The sequence below is a fragment of the Pan paniscus genome, chromosome 13 (genome assembly GCF_029289425.2).
Source record: "Pan paniscus chromosome 13, NHGRI_mPanPan1-v2.0_pri, whole genome shotgun sequence".
NCBI classification, from domain to species: domain Eukaryota; kingdom Metazoa; phylum Chordata; class Mammalia; order Primates; family Hominidae; genus Pan; species Pan paniscus.
Window position 1 is genome coordinate 133,997,812 of NC_073262.2, and position 23,810 is coordinate 134,021,621.

Genomic DNA, 23,810 nt, shown 5'->3' on the forward strand with positions numbered 1-23,810 from the left:
GGTGAGCTGGATGCCAAAGGCATTGAGGTCAGAGGGGAGACCCAGAGAAGACAGGGAAGTGGTGGCATGAGCTCTAAGAAGGGAGGCTGGAGCAAAGGCCTTAAAGTTGTGATCTTGAGGGGTGCTGGGGAGCAAGGAGTCCACCAGGCTCTCCTCTGGCCCCTGGGCAGGAGGCAGCGGTGTGTGGCCAGTTTGGGACAGCTCACAGAGCTGATTACTAAGTTTGGGGGGAATTCTTTTTTTTTTTTTTAGGACAGAGTCTCGCTCTGTTGCCCAGGCTGGAGTGCAATGGTGCGATCTCGGCTCACTGCAAGCTCCGCCTCCCGGGTTCAAGCAGTTCTCCTGCCTCAGGCTCCCAAGTAGCTGGGATTACAGGCACGTGCCACCATGCCTGGCTAATTTTTGGACTTTTAGGAGAGACGAGGTTTCACCATGTTCGTCAGGCTGGTCTCGAACTCCTGACCTCAGGTAATCCGCCCACCTTGGCCTTCCAAAGTGCTGGGATTACAGGCATGAGCCACCGCGCCCAGCCCAGTTTGGGGGAATTCTATGAGCTGCTTTTAAACATAGCCATTACCAAAACTTAAGTTATATAAACTTACAGTAAAATAAATTCTATTAAGAACAAAGGGAATAAATACTCAAAACATCCTTTCCTAAGGATTTTCCTGCATCCACTGTCCTCAGTCCTGGAGGTTATTCACATCTGTTGCATCTGTATGGTGGAAATATGACAGAATTAACAAAGGCTGCTGGACATCTCTTCCCAGCTCTGTGTTCAGTGACATCATTTTGGTAGCTTGAAACTGGCCATGGTGGGGGTATTTACACCCAGAAATTGGCAAGCACCACAAACCAGAGCTTTAGCCCCCACCCCCAAGAGCCGGTTATTAAATGTTTACCAGCACACCACTGGCAGAAGCCGTGCAAGACGGTGCAGCCTCAGAGGCAGGATGTTGGGTGGATCAGGAACTATGTCAGGGAGAGTTAGAGGAAGCAAGGCAGTGTGCGTCCCTGAAATGGCAAAGTCAAGGGTGTGGCATGCACGATGGAGAGGTAGCGGCTGACTCTGCCCAAATCTCTTTCTACAGGTCCTCAGGGATCGCACTGGCCCAAAGCACTTGTGTCAGCTCACCTTCCAGCATCTGGCTCAGAGCCTCTCCCCATTTCTGTGATCACCGAGGGCTTCTTCCAGTTGTCCTGGGTGTCACTTGGACACCTTCCTGCTTGGCACAGTGTTGCTGCTCACGCTCTCGCTGTCCCTCTGGGCCTCTGGAAACACGCCTGCCCCAAGTGTGCACAGGTGTGGAGGTGCTCTTTGTCACAAGTCTTCAGTGATGAGTCACCAGTTCCCGGGGGGGAAGAGTTCACTGGATACATGATAGTGTGGCCTGGGTCTCAAACAGCCTGGAGTAGGGAGCGCTGACCAGGCTGGAAAGGAGGGGCGTACAGGGTGCCACCCTCTGACCAGCAAGTTTCCAAGTTATGCCAAGTCAGGCCTCAACTCAGGCAGCACCGTCTTCAAGGGAGAAGCCAGGCAGAGGGTCCCAGTGGCTTATAGGCCCTGAGGGGCAGGACCAGGGACCCTGGGTTTACTGAGGGAAGGTGGGGTAGAGGCTGGATAAAGTACCTCAGCCAAAGGCAAGAAGAGTGGGGCTGAAGGGCTGGGGCCTGGATTTGGGACGCCATTACCATTGCCATTCTCAGCCAAACACCAGTCTTTTTTTTTTTTTTGAGACAGTCTTGCTATGTTGCCCAGGCTATCCTTAATTGATCCTCCTGTGAGGCCTCCCAAAGTGCTGGAATTAAAGGCACGTGCCACCAAGCCCAGCCGAAGGCCAGTCTTTCAAGGCCTCAAAGGGGAACAGCATGATTAGAATGTGTGCACAGCTGGCCGGGCACGGTGGCTCACGCCTGTAATCTCAGCACTTTGGAAGGCCGAGGTGGGCGGATCACGAGGTCAGGAATTCAAGACCAGCCTGGCCAACATGGTGAAACCCTGTCTCTATCAAAAATACAAAAATTAGCCGGGCATGGTGGCGTGCGCCTGTAATCCCAGCTACTTAGGAGGCTTGAGGCAGGAGAATTGCTTGAACCCGGGAAGTGGAGGTTGCAGTGAGCCGAGATTGTGCCACTGCACCCCAGCCCAGGCGACAGAGAGAAGAAAGCATGTGTGCACAGCCTCCAGGGAGGCCCTTGGCCCCAGGGTCTGAGGATAGGCCAATGGCCCTCCCTGGCCTCGGGCATCCCACCTGGGCCCTGTTGGGATGACTACCCTGGGGCTGTGTGGCAAACCAGCAAGGAGGCGGCTGCTGTGCGCTGAGCACCCTGGACAAGGCCCAGGAGGCTGCCGCAGAGACAGGGGAGGCTGGGGGAGGGGGAGGGAGGCAGGGACAGGGAATCAGCATCCCTGGGAGACCCCAGCAGCAGCCAAGACTCCAAAAAGGGCATGAAATAGTGGTCAGGTGGAAAAATGCAAAAACCAGGCCAAAGAGGAGAGAAGTTTCAGATTTTGTGAAACCCCCCTCCCCCAGAGACCCTGGAAATAGTGACAGGGAGGAGACCTCGCTCTCTGACTCACGGCTATTGCTGTGCCGCATGAGTGCACATGAGTGGGCAAGGTTGCTGGGGTACTAGGAGACCCCAGGACCAATAACCCCCATCCTAGGAAAGGAAGCAGAGTCAGGCAGGGTGAGGCCATCCTCTGGGGTGAGGCTGAGGCCCAGGCAACTGGATGTTTGTTGTTCCCGTGGCTGAGAGGAAGAATGGAGGGAGTGGCCATTGTCAATACAAAGATCTCAAGGAGAATCAGGTCATGAGTCAGGCCGACTAGAGCCAGTAAGGGGGGCCACGATCAACAATGGCGCTTCCAGAGGCCACCATGGCCGAGGCCGTGATGTGGAGAGGATGGGTGGGGAGTGGCATCACACAACACCTGGAACTTGGGCTTCAGGGCGTCCTGGTGCTCTGCTGAGCCCGTCCGTGGGGATCCTCTGGTGTGGCCTGGGATCCCAGAGCCATCAGCAGCTGCGGCGCTGCCTGGCCAGGGTGAGGGTTGAGCAGGCCTCCCTCCAGGCGGAGGCCTCCCCTCCCCACTCTCGCCATGTGGTCTACATGGGAACTGCCCGACTGCCCTGGTCGGGAGCAGATGGGACCCCCCACTTTCCCTTTCAAAGACAAAGCTGAGATGAGAGCTGCCAGTGGCTGGGCCTCCATCTCCAGAGGAAGCCATGGTACAGGAGGAGAGAGAGAGCCGCTATTCAGGAAGAGGCAGAGGGGCCGATCGCCCGGTGGAATCTGGTTGTTTCCAGCAATACCCGGCCCTGCTCAGCTTAACTGAGCCAATAAATCCCTGCCTTTAAAATAAAAAAGATACTTCAGGTTGGGTGTCGCTAGCAATCCAAAGGTTTATAACCTAAACACTGACCCTGGTCACTCAGACTTGGGATTGCTGCTTGAGTTTTGTGTGCCACGTTGCTCCCATCTTCCTTCAAAACCCACCTTCAAGCCCAGTGTAACTCTGGTCCTTAAATTTTTAACTGTGAAACCACCTCCAACGCTCCACAGGCCCTTTACCCTTCCATCAGGAGGTGCCGATGGATGCCCAGGGCTCGGGTGCTTCCAGGGAAATCAGCATTTGGCTGGGCCCCTTTGGTTTGCTTAGGAGCAAACTCCTCTTTCTTTGAGTTCAAAACCACTCCAGGCTCCACTCCATCCTCCACTCTCTACTCCATCCACCACTCTCTTCTCCACTCCATCCTCCATCTCTCCTCCACTCCATCTTCCACTGTCTCCTCCACTCCCTCCTCCACTCCATCCTCCACTCCCTCCTCCACTCCATACTCCACTGTCTCCTCTACTCCCTCCTGCACTCCCTCCTCCACTCCATCCTCCATTCCATCCTCCACTCCATCCTTCACTCCCTCCTCCACTCCATTCTCCACTGTCTCCTCTACTCCCTCCTTCACTCTCTCCTCCACTCTCTCCTCCACTCCATCCTCCACTCTCTCCTCCACTCCATCCTCCACTCCATCCTCCACTCCCTCCTTCACTGTCTCCTCCACTCTTCTCCACTCCATCTTCCACTCTCTGCTCCACTCAGGAAAACAATTTTCCACCTTCACTTTTATTTCAAAATTGTGAGGGTTCTCTTGGTGTCGTGTATAAATGTAAGATGATGAAGGGACAAAAGAGGGGATGATGTGGCCTGTGATTAAGGAATTCAGCACAGAGATTAAAGGTGGGACAGATGGTGACAGTGGCAGTGCCCGGCTCGAGGTCCAGACTCAGCTCTGGACTCTTTTGGTGGATGAGACCTGGGCCACAGCCTCGGCCATGAGGCCCAAGGTTCGTGCTGAGGATTTTAAGGTCTCCATCAGGCACAGGCAGCAGTGGGCCCAGCAAACTGGACTGAAAAGTTCACGGTCATAATTGTAGTTAAATAAAACTCAGAAACTCAATCTGGCCCAGGGGTGAAATACACCACAGTTTTTTCCCACACAGTGGTTTGGCTAATGAAAAGTTTACTGCTGGACTATGAGGCTCCATGACCAGTGGCCATGGGTGGGGACAGGCAGGCACTGCAATGCTTTGACTGGGCTTCATGCCCCACCTAGGGGCTCTGGCCTCCCAGCACTGTCTCCAGGCCCAGGACCCTGCAGCACGCTGCACTGGCCCTGCCCCTCTGCCCTCACCCACTCTCTGGCTGGTCTCAGGGGTCAGAGAGCAAAGCAGGTCCCCAAGCCAGACAGACGTGGCATCAAACCTCATAGCCTTCCAAAGCGATGGAGACACAGCAAAAGCTGACGCCTGTCACCTGTGAGTCAGGCTCCAGTTCTCTCACCGAGGCCTGTCACCAGAAGCCCTGAGTCCCCGTTACAGAGGCCTTCTGCTCTTACAGCAGCAAACCCAGCACTGAGCTTTTCTCTTCTGCTCTGTTGGTTCTCCAACATCTACCATCAGTAGCCACCCCAGCTCCTGGTGTCACCCTCCCATGTTAAGGATAGATCCCAGTTCCACTCTCCAGAATCTTGGGTCCTCTGGCTCTGAAAATGCCCTGAATCTCTCCCACCCTCATCTCAGCCCATCAGTGACCCTCTTCCTGCCAGCCACCCGCTCGTATACCCAGGGCTCCCGTTAACCTTCCAGCCCTGACTCCTGCGGGATGACAGCCCAAGGAGAAGAGGGCACAGGGGTTCCACCTGGCGACGGGAGGGTCTAAGCAGGGATGAGAGGAGGCGCCCAGCCTCTGCTCCTCCTCTTGTCCTGGTGCCTCTGGCTCCATAGATTCCCAGAAGCAAGATGGCACCGTGGGCCTAACGCTGGCATTAAACCAATATGATTTCAGGGGCAAGACCAAACTGCTGTTCCAAATTTTAGTCTGCGATTGGGCCAAAATGGCATTATCACTTTCCTGGGCAGAGGATCCTCATTTCTGAGTCCCTATCCTAGGCCGGGGCCAAGGGCTCCAGCTGCAGTGGCAGCAAAGCCAAGACTCTCCCCTAACTCAGCATGGAGGGGAGGGAAGGAAGACCAGGGCCAGGCAGCGGGCTGGGAGTCGGGGGTGTGGGAGCCAAGACGGGGATTGGACTAGGGCCAGGGAGGGCCCTGAAGGTAGGTGCTAAGCTGAGGTGTGTGAGGGACCCTCTGGGAGGTCTTGACCCCATGGGATGCGGAGTTGGGTTTTCCTAGCCCTGGCTCCTGCCTCCGTCCCCCTGGCCTACAGCCCCTGCATGCCTTGGCCCCTGCCTGCTCCTCCCAATGCCACCGCATGCCACCTTTAGGCTCTTGTGGGACCTCAACTCCTCAGCTTCCTGCCCCTCTCCACCTCCAGCTCTCAGACCTTTCCCCTCCCTGTCACTGAACGCACTGTGAGGCCCTTGCTTTGAGAGGGCAGGGTGGGCCTGGGACTGTTCCCACAGTGTCCTGTCGGGGCCAGGCACAAGCTCAAACTTAAATGTGCATATGGGTCACTGGGCAGGGCCTCACGGGCCTGGGAGCTTGCACTCTAAGGAGCCCAGGTGCTGTCGATGTTGCTCAGCTTCTGGTCGCAATGCAAGGGTCCCTTCCTGAGCTCACCACACGCTGGGGTCACTCCGGGCTGTGGCTACCACTGGGCCTCGCTTCTGCCTTCTGCAAAAACCGCAAACTCCCCAGGGCAGCACATGTGTCACAGACGTCTTTTTAACAGCTTTATTGAGGTATAATTGACAACAATCAACTCTATGTGTTTAAAGTATACAATGTGGTGAATTTTGACGTATGTAAACAACCATAAAATCATCGCCATAATCAAGATCGACACAGTCAACGTCACTCCCAACAGTTTCCTCTGGGCCCCTTGTAATTCCTCCCACCTCACCCCATGTTTAGGCAATTGACATTTCTTGTCATGATAGATTAGTTTGCACTTTCTAGAATTTTATACATACAAGGTAAGGCAAGATAGGTGGGTGGGGACAGGCAGGCGCTGCAATGCCTTGGCTGAGGTTCATACCCCACCCAGGGGGCTCTGGCCTGGCAGCCCTGTCTCCACACCCAAGACCCTGCAGCACGCTGCCCTGGCCCTGCCCCTGCCCCTCTGCCCTCACCCACAGTAAAGACACCTCATCACACAAGATATATTCTTTTTTTGACTGGCTTCTTTCATTCAGAATAATTATTTTGAGATTCATCACTGTTGTGGTGTGTAGCAATAATTTAGTCCTTTTTATTTATTTATTTTTATTTTTATTTATTATTTTTTTGAGATGGAGTCTCACTCTGTCGCCCAGGCTGGAGTGCAATGCCATGATCTCAGCTCACTACAAGCTCCGCCTTCTGGGTTCACGCCATTCTGACTGCCTCAGCCTCCCGAGTAGCTGGGACTACAGGCGCCCACTACCATGCCCAGCTAATTTTTTTGTATTTTTAGTAGAGACGGGGTTTCACCACGTTAGCCAGGATAGTCTCGATCTCCTGACCTTGTGACCCACCCGTCTCGGCCTCCCAAAGTGCTGGAATTACAGGTGTGAACCATCGCACCTGGCCTAGACCTTTTTATTAGTAGTAGTATTCCATTGTACAGATATGTCACAATTGGTATATGTGCCTACTACAAATAAAGCTGCTGTGAACGTTCATGTACACATCTCGGTATGGACACACATTTTGTTTCTCTTCGAAACGTATAAAAGTATACGTTTAACTTATTAAGAAGCCATCCTGGCAGGGTGCAGTTGCTCATGCCTGTAATTCCAACACTTTGAGAGGCCAAGATGGGAGGATCACTTGAGGCCAGAAGTTTGAGACCAGCCTGGGCAACATACTGACACCCTGTCTCTACAAAAAAGAAAAGAAAAGAGAAAGAAAGAGACCATCTAACTGTTTTCCAAAGTTATACCAATTTATATTCCCACCAGAAGTGTATGAGAGTTCCTTCCAGTTGCTCCACATCCTCACCAACACTTGGTATGGTCAGTCTTTCTAATTCAAACATTCTAATGGGTGTGTAGTGCTTTCTCGCCATGGTTTTAATTCATGTCTCCCTAATGACTAATGATGTTGAGCAACTTTTCATGGGAGTATTTGTCATCCAAATGTCTTCTTTGGTGAGGTGTCTGTTCAAATCTTTTGCTAATGTTTCGATTGGGTTGTTTATTTCTTATTTATCACATTTGAGAGTTCTTTACATATTCTTGATACAAGCCCTTTATCAGACATGTACTTTGCAAACAGTTTCTCCCAGTCTGTGGTTTGTCTTTTCATGCTTTTCCAAATGTCTTTCAAAGAGCAGAAGTTCTTAATTTTGATGAAGTCCAATTTATCAATTTTTTTATTTTAGGAATCACGTTTTTGGTGTTGTATCTAAGAAATGTTTGTTTCCATTTCAGTGCCTGGCCCTAGGCATGTATGCCCCTGTTGCTCAATCAGTGCTTGTGTCCGGCAGAGCAAAGGTTGAGGCAGGCTGGCCAGGGGACTTTGGCTATAGATGAAGGAAGACTAGAGGTGCTAGGAGACATGGCTCCAGAGGGCTGAAGAAACACTGGTAGTACCTTGAGATGTCCCAGGAGGTGAGCAGGACAGGCTGCAGCTGCGAAGGGATGCCTGGGGCAGGGAGGTGCAACTTGGGAGCTTGGATGCTGTGTTCTCCTGCCATTGGTGGCAAATGGCATCTCTCTCCTTTCCTTCCTCTCCCTCCTCTCCTCCTGTCCTTCCTTCCTTCTTTATTTCTACCTTCTTTTTATTTCTTGCTTGCTTGTTTGTGAGCTGGCTTTACTTCTCTTTTGTGAACTCTTTGCCCTATTTCTCTCCTGGGGTCTTCTTGTCTATCCATGTAGGGGACCTCTGCATGTAGTAAAGGCACCAACCTTTCCTTTCCTATTGCTCCCAATCTTCCTCGGAATCATGATTTTCTGTCTTTTGACCCTGCCAACCTTTGCAGGCTTTGACCAAACCACCATAGAACATTCTCAGACAAGTCACTTCTCTCGGGCTCCCAAGTGTGCTCTCTCTCCCCAGTGACCCCAGACCTGCTGGGGTGGAGGAAGGGATCCATCTATTTAGGTGAGGAAGGGGTAGATCTGGGTCTTCTAGAAGAACCTTTGAAAGCTCTGTAGCCGGGTGTGGTGGCGCATGCCTGTAGTACCAGCTACTTGGGAGGCTGTGGTGGGAGGATCACTTGAGCCCAGGAGGTCAAGGCTGCAGTGAGCCAAGATTGTGCCACTGCACTCCAGCCTGGGCAACAGAGTGAGACCATGTCTCAAGAAGAAAAAAAAGAAAGCAAGCTCTGATGCTCAAGAAGACTTGTCATTCTCACAGCCTTTGCTGCCCCCACCAAAAGTTTCCCCATGTTCTGGTGCCCCTGTCTCCTCCCCATCTGCTAGGGCAAGCCGTTTGTGGGAGACAGATCACAATAACAGCATCAGTCTGGAATCTTTAGTCATGAGTGACCAAAACCACAAATGAAAAATTATTGGCTCCTGTAACCAAACCAGGGGAGGCAGGGTAGCACCTAAATTGCCACACAAACATAGTGGCTTAAAACAGCTCACACTGACCATCTCACAGTTTCTGCAGGTCAGAAGTCCAGGCCGGCTCAGTTAGTTCTCAGCTCAGAATTTTATAAGGTTGGAATCAAGGTGTCTGTCAGTCACCGGGGCTTTACTGGGAGGCTCAGGAAGCTCTTGGGTCTAGGCTCATCAGAGCATGGGCAGAATCCAGTTCCTCAAGGGTGTGGGACTGAGGTTCCTGTTTCCTGGCTGGTGTCAGCCAGGGCTGCCCTTGGCTCCTCAAGGACCCCTCTGGAGTCTCTGGACCAAATATGGGTCCAGTAAAGGAGGCGAAAGCCATCTCATGCGCAGAATCTCTAACTTTCTCTTCTGCTGCATCACCTCTGCTTGCAGCCAGCGACAGTTCCTTGCTTTTATGGACTCGTGTGATTAGCTTGGACCACCCCAGATAATCCAAGATAATTTTTCTGTTTTAAGGTCCATGACCTTAATTACATCTGCAAAGGCCCTTTTTTCCCTGTGACCTAACATAGTCCCAGGTTCCAGGAACAAGGGTATGGATATCTTTGGGGAAAGAGCATTCATTTGCCCACTGCAGGGCCTCGAAACCAGGATTCCAGCCCTGTTCAGACTCTGGTTTCTCTGTTTTGCTTTGCGTGTTGTTTTAGTCTTTTCCCTGCAGTGAAGGGGCCTGGGGTGCACAGCACAATATTTCCCCAATATATTCAGAGTCACACCCTAAAAACCCTGATGATCAGAGACCAGTGCCCTTTGAAAATCCCCAGGGAAGGGCCTTGATTGACCCAGCTCGGGTCACAGGCCCATCCCTTGGACCAAGCACATTGTTGGGGTGCAAGGGGTATAAGGTACCATGACTGGTCCAACCTGGCCAAGAGGCCACCCCTGAGACTAGAGGAGTGAGGTCTCTGCTAAAAGATGGAGACAGGTGCTAGCTACAAAGCCAGAAATGATGTTGTGATTATCATCATAGGGGGCCACCTGTGGATCCTGCTAGTGGGTCTCAGGGAGGCTGCTGCCTTAGTACTTCACTGCAACCCTGGGAGGTCACACTATTATATTTTTTTTTTGAGAAAATATATAATAATATTATTTATTATCATTTATGCTGGAAAGCAGTGGTGCAGTCATGGCTCACTGCAGCCTCAATTTCCCAGGCTCACCTCAGCCTCAGCCTCCTCTCACCTCAGCCTCAGCCTCCAAAACCACAGGCACGCACCACCACACCCTGCTAATTTTTAAATTTTTGTAGAGACGGGGGTCTCACTGTGTTGCCCAGGCTGGTCTTGAGCTCCTGAGCTGAAGTGATCCTCCTGCCTCCGTCTCCCAAAGTGCTGGGATTACAGGCGTGAGCCACCACGCCTGGCCAGGTTGCATTATTAACGCTACTCTAATGGCACCAAGTCCCAGCCCCACCACCCACCTGCCTCAGTTTCCTTCCCTGTAAAATGGGACTAATAAGAATCTGTGCCTGGCCAGGCTGTAGGGCTGCTGGGGAAGCAGAGAGGAGGGTGTGTGTGAAGAGGAGGCTTCGCGTGTGTGAGGAGGCCTTTGGCCAGAGCCTGGGAAGGACTTCTGGAGCCCTCCAGCTCTCCAGCCCACCTCTCTCCCAGGGCAGCAGAGCCACGGGCACAGAGATCTGGCGGGCCTAGTGGGAGCAGGGCTGCCCAGCCTGCACCTGGTCAGGCTCTGCTCCATGAAAAGGCAGCCATTCAGGGCCAGCTTGGACGGCGGCCGGGTGACGAGAGACAGGGAGCCCTGTGCTCCGGAGAGGAAGCAGGCCTCCGTGTGGCCTCAGCGTGGGGCTGAGCTGCCAGCTCGGGAGGGGAGGCGCCCGAGAGGGAAGACTAAGCTAGTGTTTGGGGCTGAGGGGCTGAAAGGAGGCTGTGTGTACCCAGGCTGGCCGCCCGGCGGGCGGGATGTGAGTCATGGTGGCCTGGGGGAGGAGGGTGCTGCCTGGGCCCAGCTGTCCAGGGCGAGGGGCACAATGCCCACCGCGGGTGAATATGTGGCAGTGTGTGCTGGGGGTGGGGCTGAGGCTCTGCACATCTGGCCAAGCCGCCCCAGGCTCCCTGGGGTGGGCACACCCCATTGCCCTCTGAATATGGCTGCCCCTCCTCCCTGCCCAGGCCTCCAGGCTGCCATGCTGGCGATGTGGTCCCGTAGTTGCTCAGCCAGTGGGCATCAGCCCCGCCCTTCTGCGTGCTGCCCACCAGGAAAACGGAAAGGCCCGTCCCTGCTCTTAGTGGTGCCCCGTGTGGTGGGACAGGTGGAGGAGGGACAGACAGAGGAGGCTCGTGCAGGGGAACGCCAGCCAAGGAGGGAGCGCCTGCTCCAAGGGAGGGGGCATTTGAGGTGGGTTTTGAAAGATGAGCAGGAACTCACTGGATTCTAAAAGGTGGGTGGAGAGAGCACATTTGAGCAGAAGGAAGGCTGGGATCTGAGTGAACGGAGACCAGGGTTGCTGGATTGAGGTTGGGGGCAGATGCGGGTGGTGTTAAGGGTTTGTGGACGGTGCCCAGAGGGCCCTGAAGGTCATGGGAGACACAGACTTGAGAACTTGGGCAAAGATCACAAGGGCTGCTCACGGATGTAACAGGGCCCTGCCTGGTCCTCAGCCCCTTCCCAAGGGCCTACCAGGCAGAGTTTCACTGGTAACAGATGAGCTGGCTCGGGGAGGCCCCTTCCACCTGGGAAAGGCCATGGACATGGTGTGTGTGTGTGTACGTCTCTGGCTGTGTGTGGATGGGTGTGTGTGTGTGTTTTTTACCAAGTGTGCATGTATCTCAGGTGTGTGAGGGTTACATGCATGTCTGTGTATCTGACCTCTATGTGTATAGGCATGGTTTGTGTCTCTCCAAATATGCGTGTGTGTCTGTATGTGTATGCATGTCCCTGAGTGTGTGTGTTCATGCATCTGGGTTCACACGTATGCCTGCGTGTTTCTGTGTGTGTGTTTGTGAGAGTGTGTGTCTATGTGTGCCCACCAACGCCCCTGCCGACAGCAGCCTAGGTGCAGCCCCGCCGCCCTGTGTCCGGGGCGCGCTGCTCCACTTCTTCTTTGCCTTCTGAGCCCTCTTTGCTGGGCTTCCAGTTCCTCGGCATCTTTGAACTCCAGCTTCTCTCTCTGGCTGCCCAGCTCCACCCTGACTTTCCTGGGTCCCAAACCCAAAAAGCTCAGAGCAGCCAATGGGTGCCTGGGCACAGGAAAGGGTCCAGAGAGCTGCCCAGCCCCAGAAGGAGCTGCGTCCTCCCTCCACTGGCCAGCCTGCGGCTCCTCCCCACCCCAGAAAGAAGGGCTGATCAGGAGCACATGTGGAGGCATTTCCCAGCACCTCTCACCTGATTCTCCAGCCTTCTGGGACTCTCATCTAGGGCTCTGTTTTGGATGATCTGAGAGTCCCAGGGGCTTGGCATGAGTGGGAGACCAGGCCCAGGCATCTCTGCAGCTGCTGAGTGAGCCTCTGGAACCAGGTTTTCTTGATAACAGCAGCTTCCTTTGACGGATCTGCCCACTCCAGGCTGTTCTCATGGGGCTGCAAATCTCAGGACTTGTCCCAACCACAGAAGGGAATGCATAACCCAGGCCTGGCCAACTGTGGTACCCCCGCCCCCCCGCAACGTGATCATTGGCCTAGGTTGGGGACATGACTGAAGTGAGACTAGTGAGAGTCCTTCCCTAGACATCTGTATATGGAGGCCGAGACAGGGAAAAACCTCTCTTTTCTCTGAGGTCCCTGAGATGAGGTGACAAATGCCTCAGCCCATTTGCGAGCCTGTGTTTCTCCTGCTCTTCATGAAGAAGCCCGCAGACCTTAGGGAAGAGCTAGGGGCTGGGCAACTGTCCAGAGAGAGAGGCTGTGGAGGGAGAGGGGATCCTGTTATATGAACCAACAAATCCCTCTGGCTGGAGCCACCTTGGGTCGGGCTGCTGTCTCTCACAACCAGAGGAGCCCTGAGCGATCCCTGCCTGGAACCACACAGCTGGGTTTCCAGGGAGCACCTTTGCCTGGCCCTCGACATGCCTCATCGTTCCTCCCTGGCCTTCTCAGATCCTGCACAGAGGCTGTGGACACCCTCTTCCATTCCTCAAGCTCTAAACCCACTTCTGCTTCCTCAACTGCCACCTATTTCAGTGGGAAATTTTAACTTCCTTAACTCGTTCCTTTCTGGCCCCAATTGCTTCCATTGCCGCTTCCCCATTCTGTCCTCCTCCTGCCCAGGTTCAATGACGCAGTGGCCCTCCTCTGGCCCTGGCTCAAGGCCCACCAAGAGAGCAGGGATTGGAGGGCTCAAAACCGGTGGTTCCCAAACCTGCCTACACTTTGAGAATCACTGGGAATCTCTGGGGAATTACAGTCTCCTAGGCAGCATCCTTGCATGCAGGCTCTGGAATTGGTAAGAAGCACCTCCTCTGGGAGGGCAAGGTGTCTTCCTGGTTGTTGGGCTTGGCTTTATTGGGCAGGACTGGGCCATGGAAGGGCACCTCAGGGTTCCCCACAGCAGGATGCTGCCTGGCATGCTGCTTCTATGAGAGCCCTGCTTGCAGCCTTTTTTTTTTTTTTTTTTTTTTTTTAAGATGGAATCTCACTCTGTCGCCCAGGCTGGAGTGCAGTGGCACAATCTCGGCTCACTGCAAGCTCCGCCTCCTGGGTTCAAGTGATTCTCCTGCCTCAGCCTCCCAAGTAGTTGGGATTACAGGCACCCGCCACCACGCCCAGCTAATTTTTATATTTTAGTAGAAACGGAGTTTCACCATGTTGATCAGGCTGGTCTTGAACTCCTGACCTCAAGTGATCTGCCCGCCTCAGCCTCCCAAAGTGCTGGGATTACAGGCCTGAGCCACCATGCCCGGCCACATGCAGCCTCTTTAAACTTCTTCCTGTTTCAGTTCAACGCCTTGTGATCTGGGCTTCTTTCTGGCCCAGTCTTCCCTTGGGCAAGGGGAGTTCCCAGACTCCAGACCACCCAAGCCTTGAAGACACGGTCATCTCCTCCTACCTCGCTGCTTGCTCCATCCTGGCCTTCTCCTCCTCCCACCCCTTCAAAGGAAGACCTGTCCCCCAGGGAAATGTGTTCTCCCTTTTCATTTTCCATCCCTACTTCCCTTCCTGCCCTAGATCCACACACTGCCTTGGCTTCACATGGGAGCCATTTCTGGGAGACACCAGTTTACCTGGGGGCACTCCCCCAGTGCTTGTCTGGGTAGTGACCCCCTTGACTCAGCAGCCTTGAGGTCCCTCCTGCACTGCCCTGCAGGATGGGTCAGGTTCTCTGCAGAGGATATTGGTGGCCTTCAAGGACCAGAGGTAGTTGAGAAAGCGTAGGTCTCACCCCACCCTTCCCCATCGGGTGGCATATTATAATGAAATCAACTCTCAGACCCAACGGCTACCCTACTGGAAACATCTGTTAGCACGAAGCACAGAAACAGACACCCTGCCCCTGCCCACAAGCTCAGGGAAGTCTCACTCTGTCCTGTCACAACAGCTTTTGTCAGGGTGAATTCAAGGACATGCTCACCATGACTAGCTAACCTCCAGTCAGAGCACCACCTGTGGGGGCCCAGAACCACTCAGAGAAAGTTCTAGACCCGGGGCACTGCCCTGCTGGTGGCTGGACTTGCCCAGGCACAGGCAGAGGGGACTTGTGGTGCCTCTTCCCAGGCACACATCTTCAGCAACACTCTTTTTACTACAGAACAATGATTTCCGACCCTCCCGTGTTAATGTACAGACCCTCTGCTGTGACAGTAGACAACCACATTTGAAGTGCTGGCTGTGGCTGCCCCTGGAGTGTAGACTGCTGCTCAGGGTCTTTCAAAAACACCAACTAAGATTAACTCACAAGCTCACAAAATCACAGCAGCACTGAGGCGATTACAGCCAGCATAGCTGCCTGCCCGTGGCCCCTGCTGGGCTCCGCGCTCTCGCCCCACGATGGCCACCTCTCTGCAAGGCACGCAAGACTCCTCACCTTCTGCTTTGGGGGTCCCTCTGACCCAAGTTGGCCCCCACCTTGTCCAGTCAAGCCACTGACCCAGTGTGTTTTCTGGCCAGTCAGATACTCCCACCCTTGGGTCTCTGCAGCCCTCGCCTCTGGGCAAAGGCCTGTGCTGGGGTTACCAGCAGGGTGGGATTCCAACCTATTCTGGAAGGTTGAAGGGGTGGGATATAAAAGAAAGTGGAGGTGGAGGTAGGGATGGGCTGAGGGGCCAAAAGATGTACTGGGGAAGGGGGCATTTCTTGGGGTCCTCCAACGTCCTGGCTCACGAGCTTCCCCCTCCAAGGGAGCAACCTGAGGTGCACAGAGTGGCCTTGTGACAAGGACACAGAACCCACCTCCACCTTGGCTTGGGACTCCTGCAGCCTATGCAGCCAGCTCATCCGTCACCCACCCTCTTCTCCTGGTATCTGCCACTCTGGAACTTCCCTCTACCTCTGGGCTCTGCCTTCAGCCAGGGTTGGGGACAGCAGGTAGGCAGATCCCATCGCAGACAGGCCTGCCTTCCTCAGGGCCTCGCTTAAATCCACAGGAATCTGCTGGGGCTCTGCCCTCTGGCTGGGGCAGGTGGAACTGGCCAGATTGGCGGTGGGGGGACCACTGTGCTTGCCATAGGGACTGGCCCAGCTGCCCCACAGGGGAGCACATTGGAATAACAGGGGAGGCTGACCCAAGCCTGGCCCGGCTCCACACTCCCCACCCCCACCCCACCATCAGGGACTCGCATTTAATTGTCATTCATTTCCCCTCTCTGAATTCAAACTAGGCACAGATCAAATGATTCCATGATGACAAACTGCCTGTCTCAACTGACCAGATTCCACTGGCAAACACTCCGCTGACCTTGGGCAGCTCCCTCTGCTCCCACCTCCTCTGGCCCTTGTGCTTCTGGGGCTTTGTGGAGTAGCTGGACATCAATGATAACACTAACAGTAGCCGGCCTGCCACCAAGTTCTTTACATAGGGGATGCCTATGTCTGTGCTTCATTGGCGTCATCTCACAAGGCCCTGAGCTGGCAGGAAATTGAGGTCTCAAGGGGAAAAGCCACCTGCCCCCAGTGACAACCAGGAAGTGCAAGACTCTGACCCAACCCCCATGCCTGCCATCCCCAAACATGGGCTTAAAACCCCTTCCCAGGGACGGCTGTGTCCACCCCTCAGCAGGAGAAGGAGACCCCACAGCACCGGGTGAGAGGTCAGTGCTGAAGCCAGGGAGGCAGCTCTCAGCAGGGCACCTGTGTGGAGCCAGGGAAGCCAGGGCCACACTTGCAGGGTGAAGTGGGGAACCCGGAAGGCTGGGCAGTGGAGCAAAATGCTTGGTGCCCTGCGGGAACCGGTGGCCAAGGCTACACTGGGATGAAGGGAGCCGTGGAGCTGCAGAATCTGCGGGTGGCCCTCAGTGGCAGGCAGCCAGGCCAACAGGGGCTTTGGGCTGCAGGTCAGCCCCTCCCCTGCTCTGGAACTTTTGGAGGGCCATTACAAAGGACATCAGCCCCAAGATACTCCTCTGAAATTCTGCCTGAAAGGCCCTTCACATTCCCTAATTGGCACTTACAACATTCCAGAACATTCTATGGTACCTTAAGTTTCTCCTCCCCCTCCAAAGGGCCCTTGAACCTTAAGGATAGGGCAGAAGGGGCTCCTCACCCTGGCCTCGAGGGCTTAAGATCCAGCTGAGGACTCCTAGCCTCCCTGTGTGCTGGGCAGGAAAGTAGCTCCTTGTCACTGCTGTCCCTGGGAAAGGAAAAAAGGTTGAGGAAGGGCTCAGAGCCAGCCTTCAGACCAGGCAGGAAGGGTTCAGAGCCAGCCTTCAGGCCATGCAGGCCTCCTGGATGTGCTTACTAACTCTGGGCTCGCTGTTCTCTGAGCTGGCTGGGAGTTCCCCTCTGCACCCCCGTTTCCTCCCCTGTAAGGTGGGAATAATAGTGTATGCCTCGAGGATTAAGTGAACCAGTCATGCATGGGCCGAGAACCAGGTTTGGCATATTGTAGCTGCTCAGTGGACGTTAGCTGTTATGATTGGACCACAACGTGCTTCCGTTTCAATTCTATGGGCATTTTGGAGGTCCTGCTGGATGCTAAGCACCGAAACCTCAACCCGGAACAAGACCAGAACAACCTGAGCAACAACAGGACCAGCGATGGCTCTCCCGGCTGGAGGATTCCGGAAGTCACCTGGCTGGACCAAGCCCTCTCCGTGTTCTCTGTCAGCCCACTCCCCAGAGCCGCTAGGCCTGATGTGCACAAGCAGACTAATAAAGGCTTGAGGACAAAAAGGGTTTTGAGTGATAAGTGAAAAAAGAAAGGAGATAGGGCTGGGCCAACAGGCCTTCCCTTGGTGGTGGGGAGCCCTCAGAGGTGGGAGGAACCCCAGAGGTGAAGAGAGGGACATGGTGGGGGCACAAAAAAAGCTTCCAGAGCCACAGCCTGGGCGAGTCCTGACATGGAGCCCAGTCTCATACGGCCTCTTTCCCTAGTGGCTGGCTTTGCTCCTGGCCCTAGGTAGCCCAACAGCTGGGCAAGGGGTCTGTCTGGGCAGGGGAAAGGTGCAGGGGCAGAAGGTAGCAGAGGGAGAAAAGGACACCCTGTCTGCCTCTGGCCCCAAAGACAAGTCCGAATGGGGCCAGAGGGAAATGGCTGGGCCTTGGGGTGCCCCAGGGTCTTGGAGGGGACTGGGTGTTCAGGTTTCGCACAAGTACAGGAGGGACCGGCGACCGCCCTCCCCCCGCCCCGGGAGGCTCCGCCAGGGACAGGCGTCCCCGGGATTGGAGGTGACCCCCGTGGGCTCCGAAGCCCCGCCTCGGCCATGCACTGTCTACTAGGCGCGCTTGGGGAGCCTAGGGGCCGTCTCGGAGAAATGGGGTGGTCCCCGCCAGGCGGCGGCGGGGCGGGCCCGGGGCGCCGAAGGGGTTAAGGCACCTGGGCCACCGCCCCTGCCGGCCCCTCCTCCCGCGGCCGGGAAGAGGAAAGTCGCGGCGGGGGCGCGGCCCGGCCTCCGTCCCCACCCGCCCGCCGTCCCGCCGGCCCGAGCCGTGGCGCCCAGAGCTGCGAGCCGCTCGCCCCTCCGCCGCTCCGGCCCGGGCCGCCATGTCGCTGTGGTGAGTGGGGCGGGGGGCCGTCGGGGGCCTGGGCGGGGGCGTGGGCCCGGGGCTCCCCCTCCTCCGTGGCCACAGACGGGCGCCGGGACTCCCGGGATGGGAGATGCCCCCGCGCGCGCCGCGCCGGCCTCAGTTTCCCGGGGGCGGATGGGCGGGCGCGGCGGCGGCGGCGGGAGATGTTCGCGGTACGCGGCCCCGGACCCCTGGGGGGCGTCGAGGGGTCTTGGGGCGCCGCGCTCAGCTCCCCGGCCCCGCGGCCCTGGACACCGCTCCAGGACCCCGGCGGCTGGGACCCCAGGTCTTGCCGGCAGCTGGGTCCCCTCGCCCTTCCAGACCCTTGAGGGCCCCCTGCGCCCGGGCCACTCTCCTCCTCTCGGGGCTTCCTTCCGCGGGACCTCGGACCGCCGCCCGCCCGGCCCCTCTCCGCCCCTCCCGGGCTTTCCCTACGAATGGAGCGGACCCGGCAGGTGGAGCGCCCGCAGCCCAGGGCTTCGCCGCCTTCCCGGTGCACCCCCCGACCTCCCCCGTCCCGGCCTCGGTGGGCGGCTTCCCTGGAACCCCTAGGGCTGGCAGGGCCGGATCCGGAGCCCTCCGTTTCCTCCCCGGAGAGCTGGACCTTGGGTCACACCCCCCAGCCTGCACCTAAGTTGCCCCTGTCTTCCTCCAACCACATGCCCCAGCAACCTGGGGACCCTATGGGGAAAATGTCGCTCTATGGGGCTCAGCCTGCATTCACCCTGGGGCCTGGACCTGCAACCGGACCAGCCCTCAGGGCAACCCAGGCGTCTCCACGGGCTGCCTGTCTCTCCTGGCACCCTGCTCCTCCCCCTTGGAGGTCAGCGCCATCTCTCTGCTAGGCTGGCCCTGGAAGGCCACTCTGCTGTCCCCAGAGCTCTCAGCCCCCAGGTCTCCACTGGGGAGGGTGGGGCAGGTGTCCTGGCAGCCCCTGGAGGGTGAGATGAAGAGAGGAGGTCCTTCAGGACAGGGGCTCAGGCCCCAGGGCTTGGGACGACCAGCACTCCTGGCAGAGAGCTCTAATTTCTGCTTCTGAAATGGGTGTGGACCGGGGTTGGGGTGGGGGGGTCTCTGGGCAAGAAGGGTCCCTCAAGGGCTGGAGCTGCAAATGTGCCCCCTCCCAGGGAGTAGAGCTGTAGCCTCATGTCTTCTAATGGGGTGTTATGAGCTGGGGATGTTAAGGTAGGGGTGAGGGGCAGTGCCATGCTAGAGGTGCTCACTGCATCCTTGGGCCTCCATCAACCATGAGGGCTGCTCTTTGTTGGGTGAGACAGACTGGAGAAGGGGGAGGAGGGCCAGTCTTCCTCGGGTCCCAAGCTCGAGCCACTCTCCAATGTGCCCCACATGTGATGGAGCTCCCGGGCGGCACAGAGGGTCAGAGGGTGCCCTCTCAATGACTCTGGCTCTGAGTCACCTAATGATACCAATACCTACTGCTGTGGGTAGGTACACCACAGGGAAATGAAAGGCATTGGGGTTCCAGGCGTGGGGAACAGGGCAGAGGTTTCCACCTGAGGCCCTCCTGTTAAGGTGACAGCATTCCCCTAACTGTGCACCCACTGCCTGGTACTTTATATGGCACTCCAATCCTGTGTTTTAGCCCCATTTGGGGGAAGAAGAAATCGTGGCTCAGAGTGGTTGTAAACCACTCATTCAGCTTGTAAGCGTCAGGGCCTGATTCCACAGTGCTCCTTGAGGAGAGGGCAGGGTGGGAGAAAGAAAGGGCAGGGTGGGAGAGGAAGCGGGACCCTACCCTGACAGCTTAGGGACTCCGGGACTGAACCTGTGCCCAGGTCCACTTGCCCGTCTGGGACCACCCAGCCTCCCAAGGGGGGTGCCAGGAGAGCCCTGGGCTCATCTTTTCTCTCTCCTCTGTACTGTCCGCTCTCCCCCACAGGAAGAAAACCGTCTACCGGAGTCTGTGCCTGGCCCTGGCCCTGCTCGTGGCCGTGACGGTGTTCCAACGCAGTCTCACCCCTGGTCAGTTTCTGCAGGAGCCTCCGCCACCCACCCTGGAGCCACAGAAGGCCCAGAAGCCAAATGGACAGCTGGTGAACCCCAACAACTTCTGGAAGAACCCGAAAGATGTGGCTGCGCCCATGCCCATGGCCTCTCAGGGGCCCCAGGCCTGGGACGTGACCACCACTAACTGCTCAGCCAATATCAACTTGACCCACCAGCCCTGGTTCCAGGTCTTGGAGCCGCAGTTCCGGCAGTTTCTCTTCTACCGCCACTGCCGCTACTTCCCCATGCTGCTGAACCACCCGGAGAAGTGCAGGGGTGATGTCTACCTGCTGGTGGTTGTCAAGTCAGTCATTACGCAGCACGACCGCCGCGAGGCCATCCGCCAGACCTGGGGCCGCGAGAGGCAGTCCGCGGGTGGGGGCCGAGGCGCCGTGCGCACCCTCTTCCTGCTGGGCACGGCCTCCAAGCAGGAGGAGCGCCTGCACTACCAGCAGCTGCTGGCCTACGAAGACCGCCTCTATGGCGACATCCTGCAGTGGGACTTTCTCGACACCTTCTTCAACCTGACCCTCAAGGAGATCCACTTCCTCAAGTGGCTGGACATCTACTGCCCCCACGTCCCCTTCATTTTCAAAGGCGACGATGACGTCTTCGTCAACCCCACCAACCTGCTAGAATTTCTGGCTGACCGGCAGCCACAGGAAAACCTGTTCGTGGGCGATGTCCTGCAGCACGCTCGGCCCATTCGCAGGAAAGACAACAAATACTACATCCCGGGGGCCCTGTACAGCAAGGCCAGCTATCCGCCGTATGCAGGCGGCGGTGGCTTCCTCATGGCCGGCAGCCTGGCCCGGCGCCTGCACCATGCCTGCGACACCCTGGAGCTCTACCCGATCGATGACGTCTTTCTGGGCATGTGCCTGGAGGTGCTGGGCGTGCAGCCCACGGCCCACGAGGGCTTCAAGACTTTCGGCATCTCCCGGAACCGCAACAGCCGCATGAACAAGGAGCCGTGCTTTTTCCGCGCCATGCTCGTGGTGCACAAGCTGCTGCCCCCTGAGCTGCTCGCCATGTGGGGGCTGGTGCACAGCAATCTCACCTGCTCCCGCAAGCTCCAGGTGCTCTGACCCCAGCCGGGCTACTAGGACAGGCCAGGGCACTTGCTCCTGAGCCCCCATGGTATTGGGGCTGGAGCCACAGTGCCCAGGCCTAGCCTTTGGTCCCCAAGGGGAGGTGGAGGGTTGAGGCCTACGTGCCACTGGGTGTGGTGGGGTGCAGGTAGCCAGAAAGGGACCTCCCTGTGTGGATAATTCTAGGAAACTGAGGCCCAGGAACGGTTGGAGCTGCCCAGTCTGGAGGCCCTCTCTGAGGAGCGAGGTGCCAGGCCCTGGCAGCCCTCCTGACCTGGGTCCGTTGCTGCCCCCTCAGATGTGGTGGGAGGTCCTGGTGACCTCTGGAGGAACGCTGTGCTCAGGTACCTGGGCTAGGCCTGGCCTGATGGGTCTGTGGCCGCCCCTCGTCTTCACAGGGAAGAGTCTTCTGTGAAATGCCTCAGTCTCCCCAGAGGCCGGGCGGCCCTGGCAGGAGAAACTCAACCCTGTGCAGGCTCACAGGCACCCCCCAGTCCACGCCCCGGTCTCCTGGGAGAGAGGGCCCAGCAGGCTCTCCGCAGCCCCAGGCCTGCCTGGAGACGGGCCGCCTCTGCCACAGGGCCTCCACTCCCGGCTGTGTCCTGTAAGGTCTGGAAGGGCGACCGCTCTGACTACCTCAGCGCCCCTCAGAATCTCCCTGGGGCTGCAGCCCTACCCCACCCCGACACAGGGCAGAAGAGCAGCGCTCCTGGCCCCTCGAAGTCCCAGAGCTGCTGACCCCCGCCCCAGGCAATTCCCTCCCGCAGCCCCCACACCCCCAGGCCTGGCTCCCTGGCTGGAAAGCAGCCGGTTTGGCCCTGGAAGTGGACATTCCTCTATTACTGTGAAGTTTTATTTATGAAGAATTTGGAGGGAGAAGGCTCCAGGCTTCAGGAGGGGGCGGTGTCCTCCCTGGCCCTCCTCCCTTCCCTCCCCTCATTCCAGCTGCCTGCCCTCAGCACCCCCAGGCCCCTCACAGCCCAGCCCCCTCCAGAGCCCTGCCCCACCGCACCCTGCTTCTCCAGGGCCTAGCAGACCAGCATCTGCCCCCGTGAAGGGATGGATCAGCTGTGGGGGTGGGTGCAGAAGGTTGCCACCTCCTACCTCAGCGAGAGTCACCTAGGAAAGATGGAGGGATTGACACTATTTTCTCAATAAAATGGGACTTTTTTTTTTTTTTTTTTTTTTTTTTGGTGTGAAACTTCCTGTTCCCAGCTGCATCAGAGAGCCTGTCTGGGGCCAAGGTTGCCAGAGATTTCTGAAGACACAGCTTGTTCCTTGTTCTTGGCTGGTGGGTGCACAAGGACTTCTGGAAGGGATTTAGACGGGGCTGAGTGCTAGGATTAAAGTGGGAATGGGAGTACGGCAACAGAAAAACCTGGGAGCTAGCAATGCACCCAGCCCTTGACTGTGCCCTGGTGGACAGCCGAGCTGTGGCTCAAGCGTGAGCCAGTGCCTTCCTGTCCCTGCCAAGGGTGAGGCCAGAGTTGGCCCCAAGGCTAATGTTTCAGTGGGTGGGATTAGGTCGGCCGTACAGAGGCCGGTGGGCTCCCTGACGTCCCTTCCAGGCAGCCTGAAAGCACTGAAATAGCTTATGGCCCTGTGCCAGGGACCTTGGCCCAAGCTGCTGACCTCCAGGGTGGGGAGGGAGCTACCCCCAGGAGAAGAGTCACTCAGGCAACAGTATGAGCAAGCCAGCCAGCAGCTCCGTGCCTGCACCCAGCTCAGGGGAATCCCAGGGGGTTCAGATGCCCAGGAAGGAAAAGGGGACAGCGCTGCTGCTATGGAATGAGACCACCACTTCTCCTGTTGTCCTTCCCAGCTTCTCCCCAACCTCCCCTTTTCCCTAGTTTATAAGACAGGAGAAAAGGGAGAAAGCAAAAAGTTGGAAAGAAACAGAAGTAAGATAAATAGCTAGACGACCTTGGCGCCACCACCTGGCCCTGGTGGTTAGAATGATAATAATAATATTAACCCCTGACCAAAACGACTGGTGTTATCTGTAAATCCCAGACATTGTGTGAGAAAGCACTGTAAAACTTTTTGTTCTATTAGCTGATGTGTGTAGCCCCTAGTCACGTTCCTCACGCTTACTTGATCTATTATGACCCTTTTATGTGGACCCCTTAGAGTTGTAAGCTCTTAAAAGGGCTAGGAGTTTCTTTTTCGGGGAGCTCGGCTCTTAAGACGCGAGTCCGCCGATGCTCCCGGCCGAATAAAAACCTCTTCCTTCTTTAATCCGGTGTCTGAGGAGTTTTGTCTGGGACTCATCCTGCTACATTTCTTGGTTCCCTGATCGGGAAGCGAGGTAATTGACGGACGGTCGAGGCGGCCCCTTAGGCGGCTTAGGCCTGCCCTGTGGAGCATCCCTGCGGGGGACTGTGGCCGGCTTGAGCGACGCGGATCCTGAGAGCACTCCCGGGTAGGCAATGCTCTTGACGGGTGGAACACCTCGTCAGAGCAGTGTGTGGCAGGCCCCCGTGGAGGATCAGCGCAGTGGCTGAAGGAACGGGCACTTGGAGTCCGGACATCTGAAACTTGGTAAGACTGGTCTTGGGAACTTGCCCACTCCATTTGAGTGGAAGCATGTC

At 56.6% G+C, this 23,810-nt stretch overlaps 2 protein-coding genes across 10 annotated transcripts in view; both read left to right on the forward strand.

Moving 5' to 3' along the window:
• ARMC9 (armadillo repeat containing 9) overlaps positions 1-17,287 on the forward strand; it is a 190,006-nt gene extending 172,719 nt beyond the window's left edge. For 4 of the 8 annotated variants that reach the window (XM_063595609.1, XM_063595606.1, XM_063595610.1 and 1 more), the window contains one exon: positions 253-615. In XM_063595609.1, coding sequence (XP_063451679.1) covers positions 253-587 — 335 coding nt within the window. In that variant the 3' untranslated portion in view covers positions 588-615. Of the gene's footprint in view, positions 1-252; positions 647-17,076 lie in introns of those variants that run through there. The other 4 variants (XM_063595612.1, XM_063595608.1, XM_055109209.2 and 1 more) reach the window with 3 other exon arrangements.
• A 592-nt stretch (positions 17,288-17,879) lies between these two features.
• Positions 17,880-23,457, forward strand: B3GNT7 (UDP-GlcNAc:betaGal beta-1,3-N-acetylglucosaminyltransferase 7). Of its 2 annotated transcripts, XM_034955356.3 has the most exons (3): positions 17,880-18,109; positions 20,022-21,207; positions 22,435-23,457. In XM_034955356.3, the coding sequence occupies exons 1-3, from the start codon at positions 18,099-18,101 to the stop codon at positions 22,558-22,560; spliced, it is 1,323 nt and encodes a 440-aa protein (XP_034811247.1). In that variant the 5' UTR covers positions 17,880-18,098; the 3' UTR covers positions 22,561-23,457. The 2 variants fall into 2 exon arrangements, with proteins under 2 accessions (XP_034811247.1, XP_034811248.1); XM_034955357.3 differs by having other exon boundaries at positions 20,022-23,457.
• Positions 23,458-23,810: the final 353 nt, after the last annotated feature.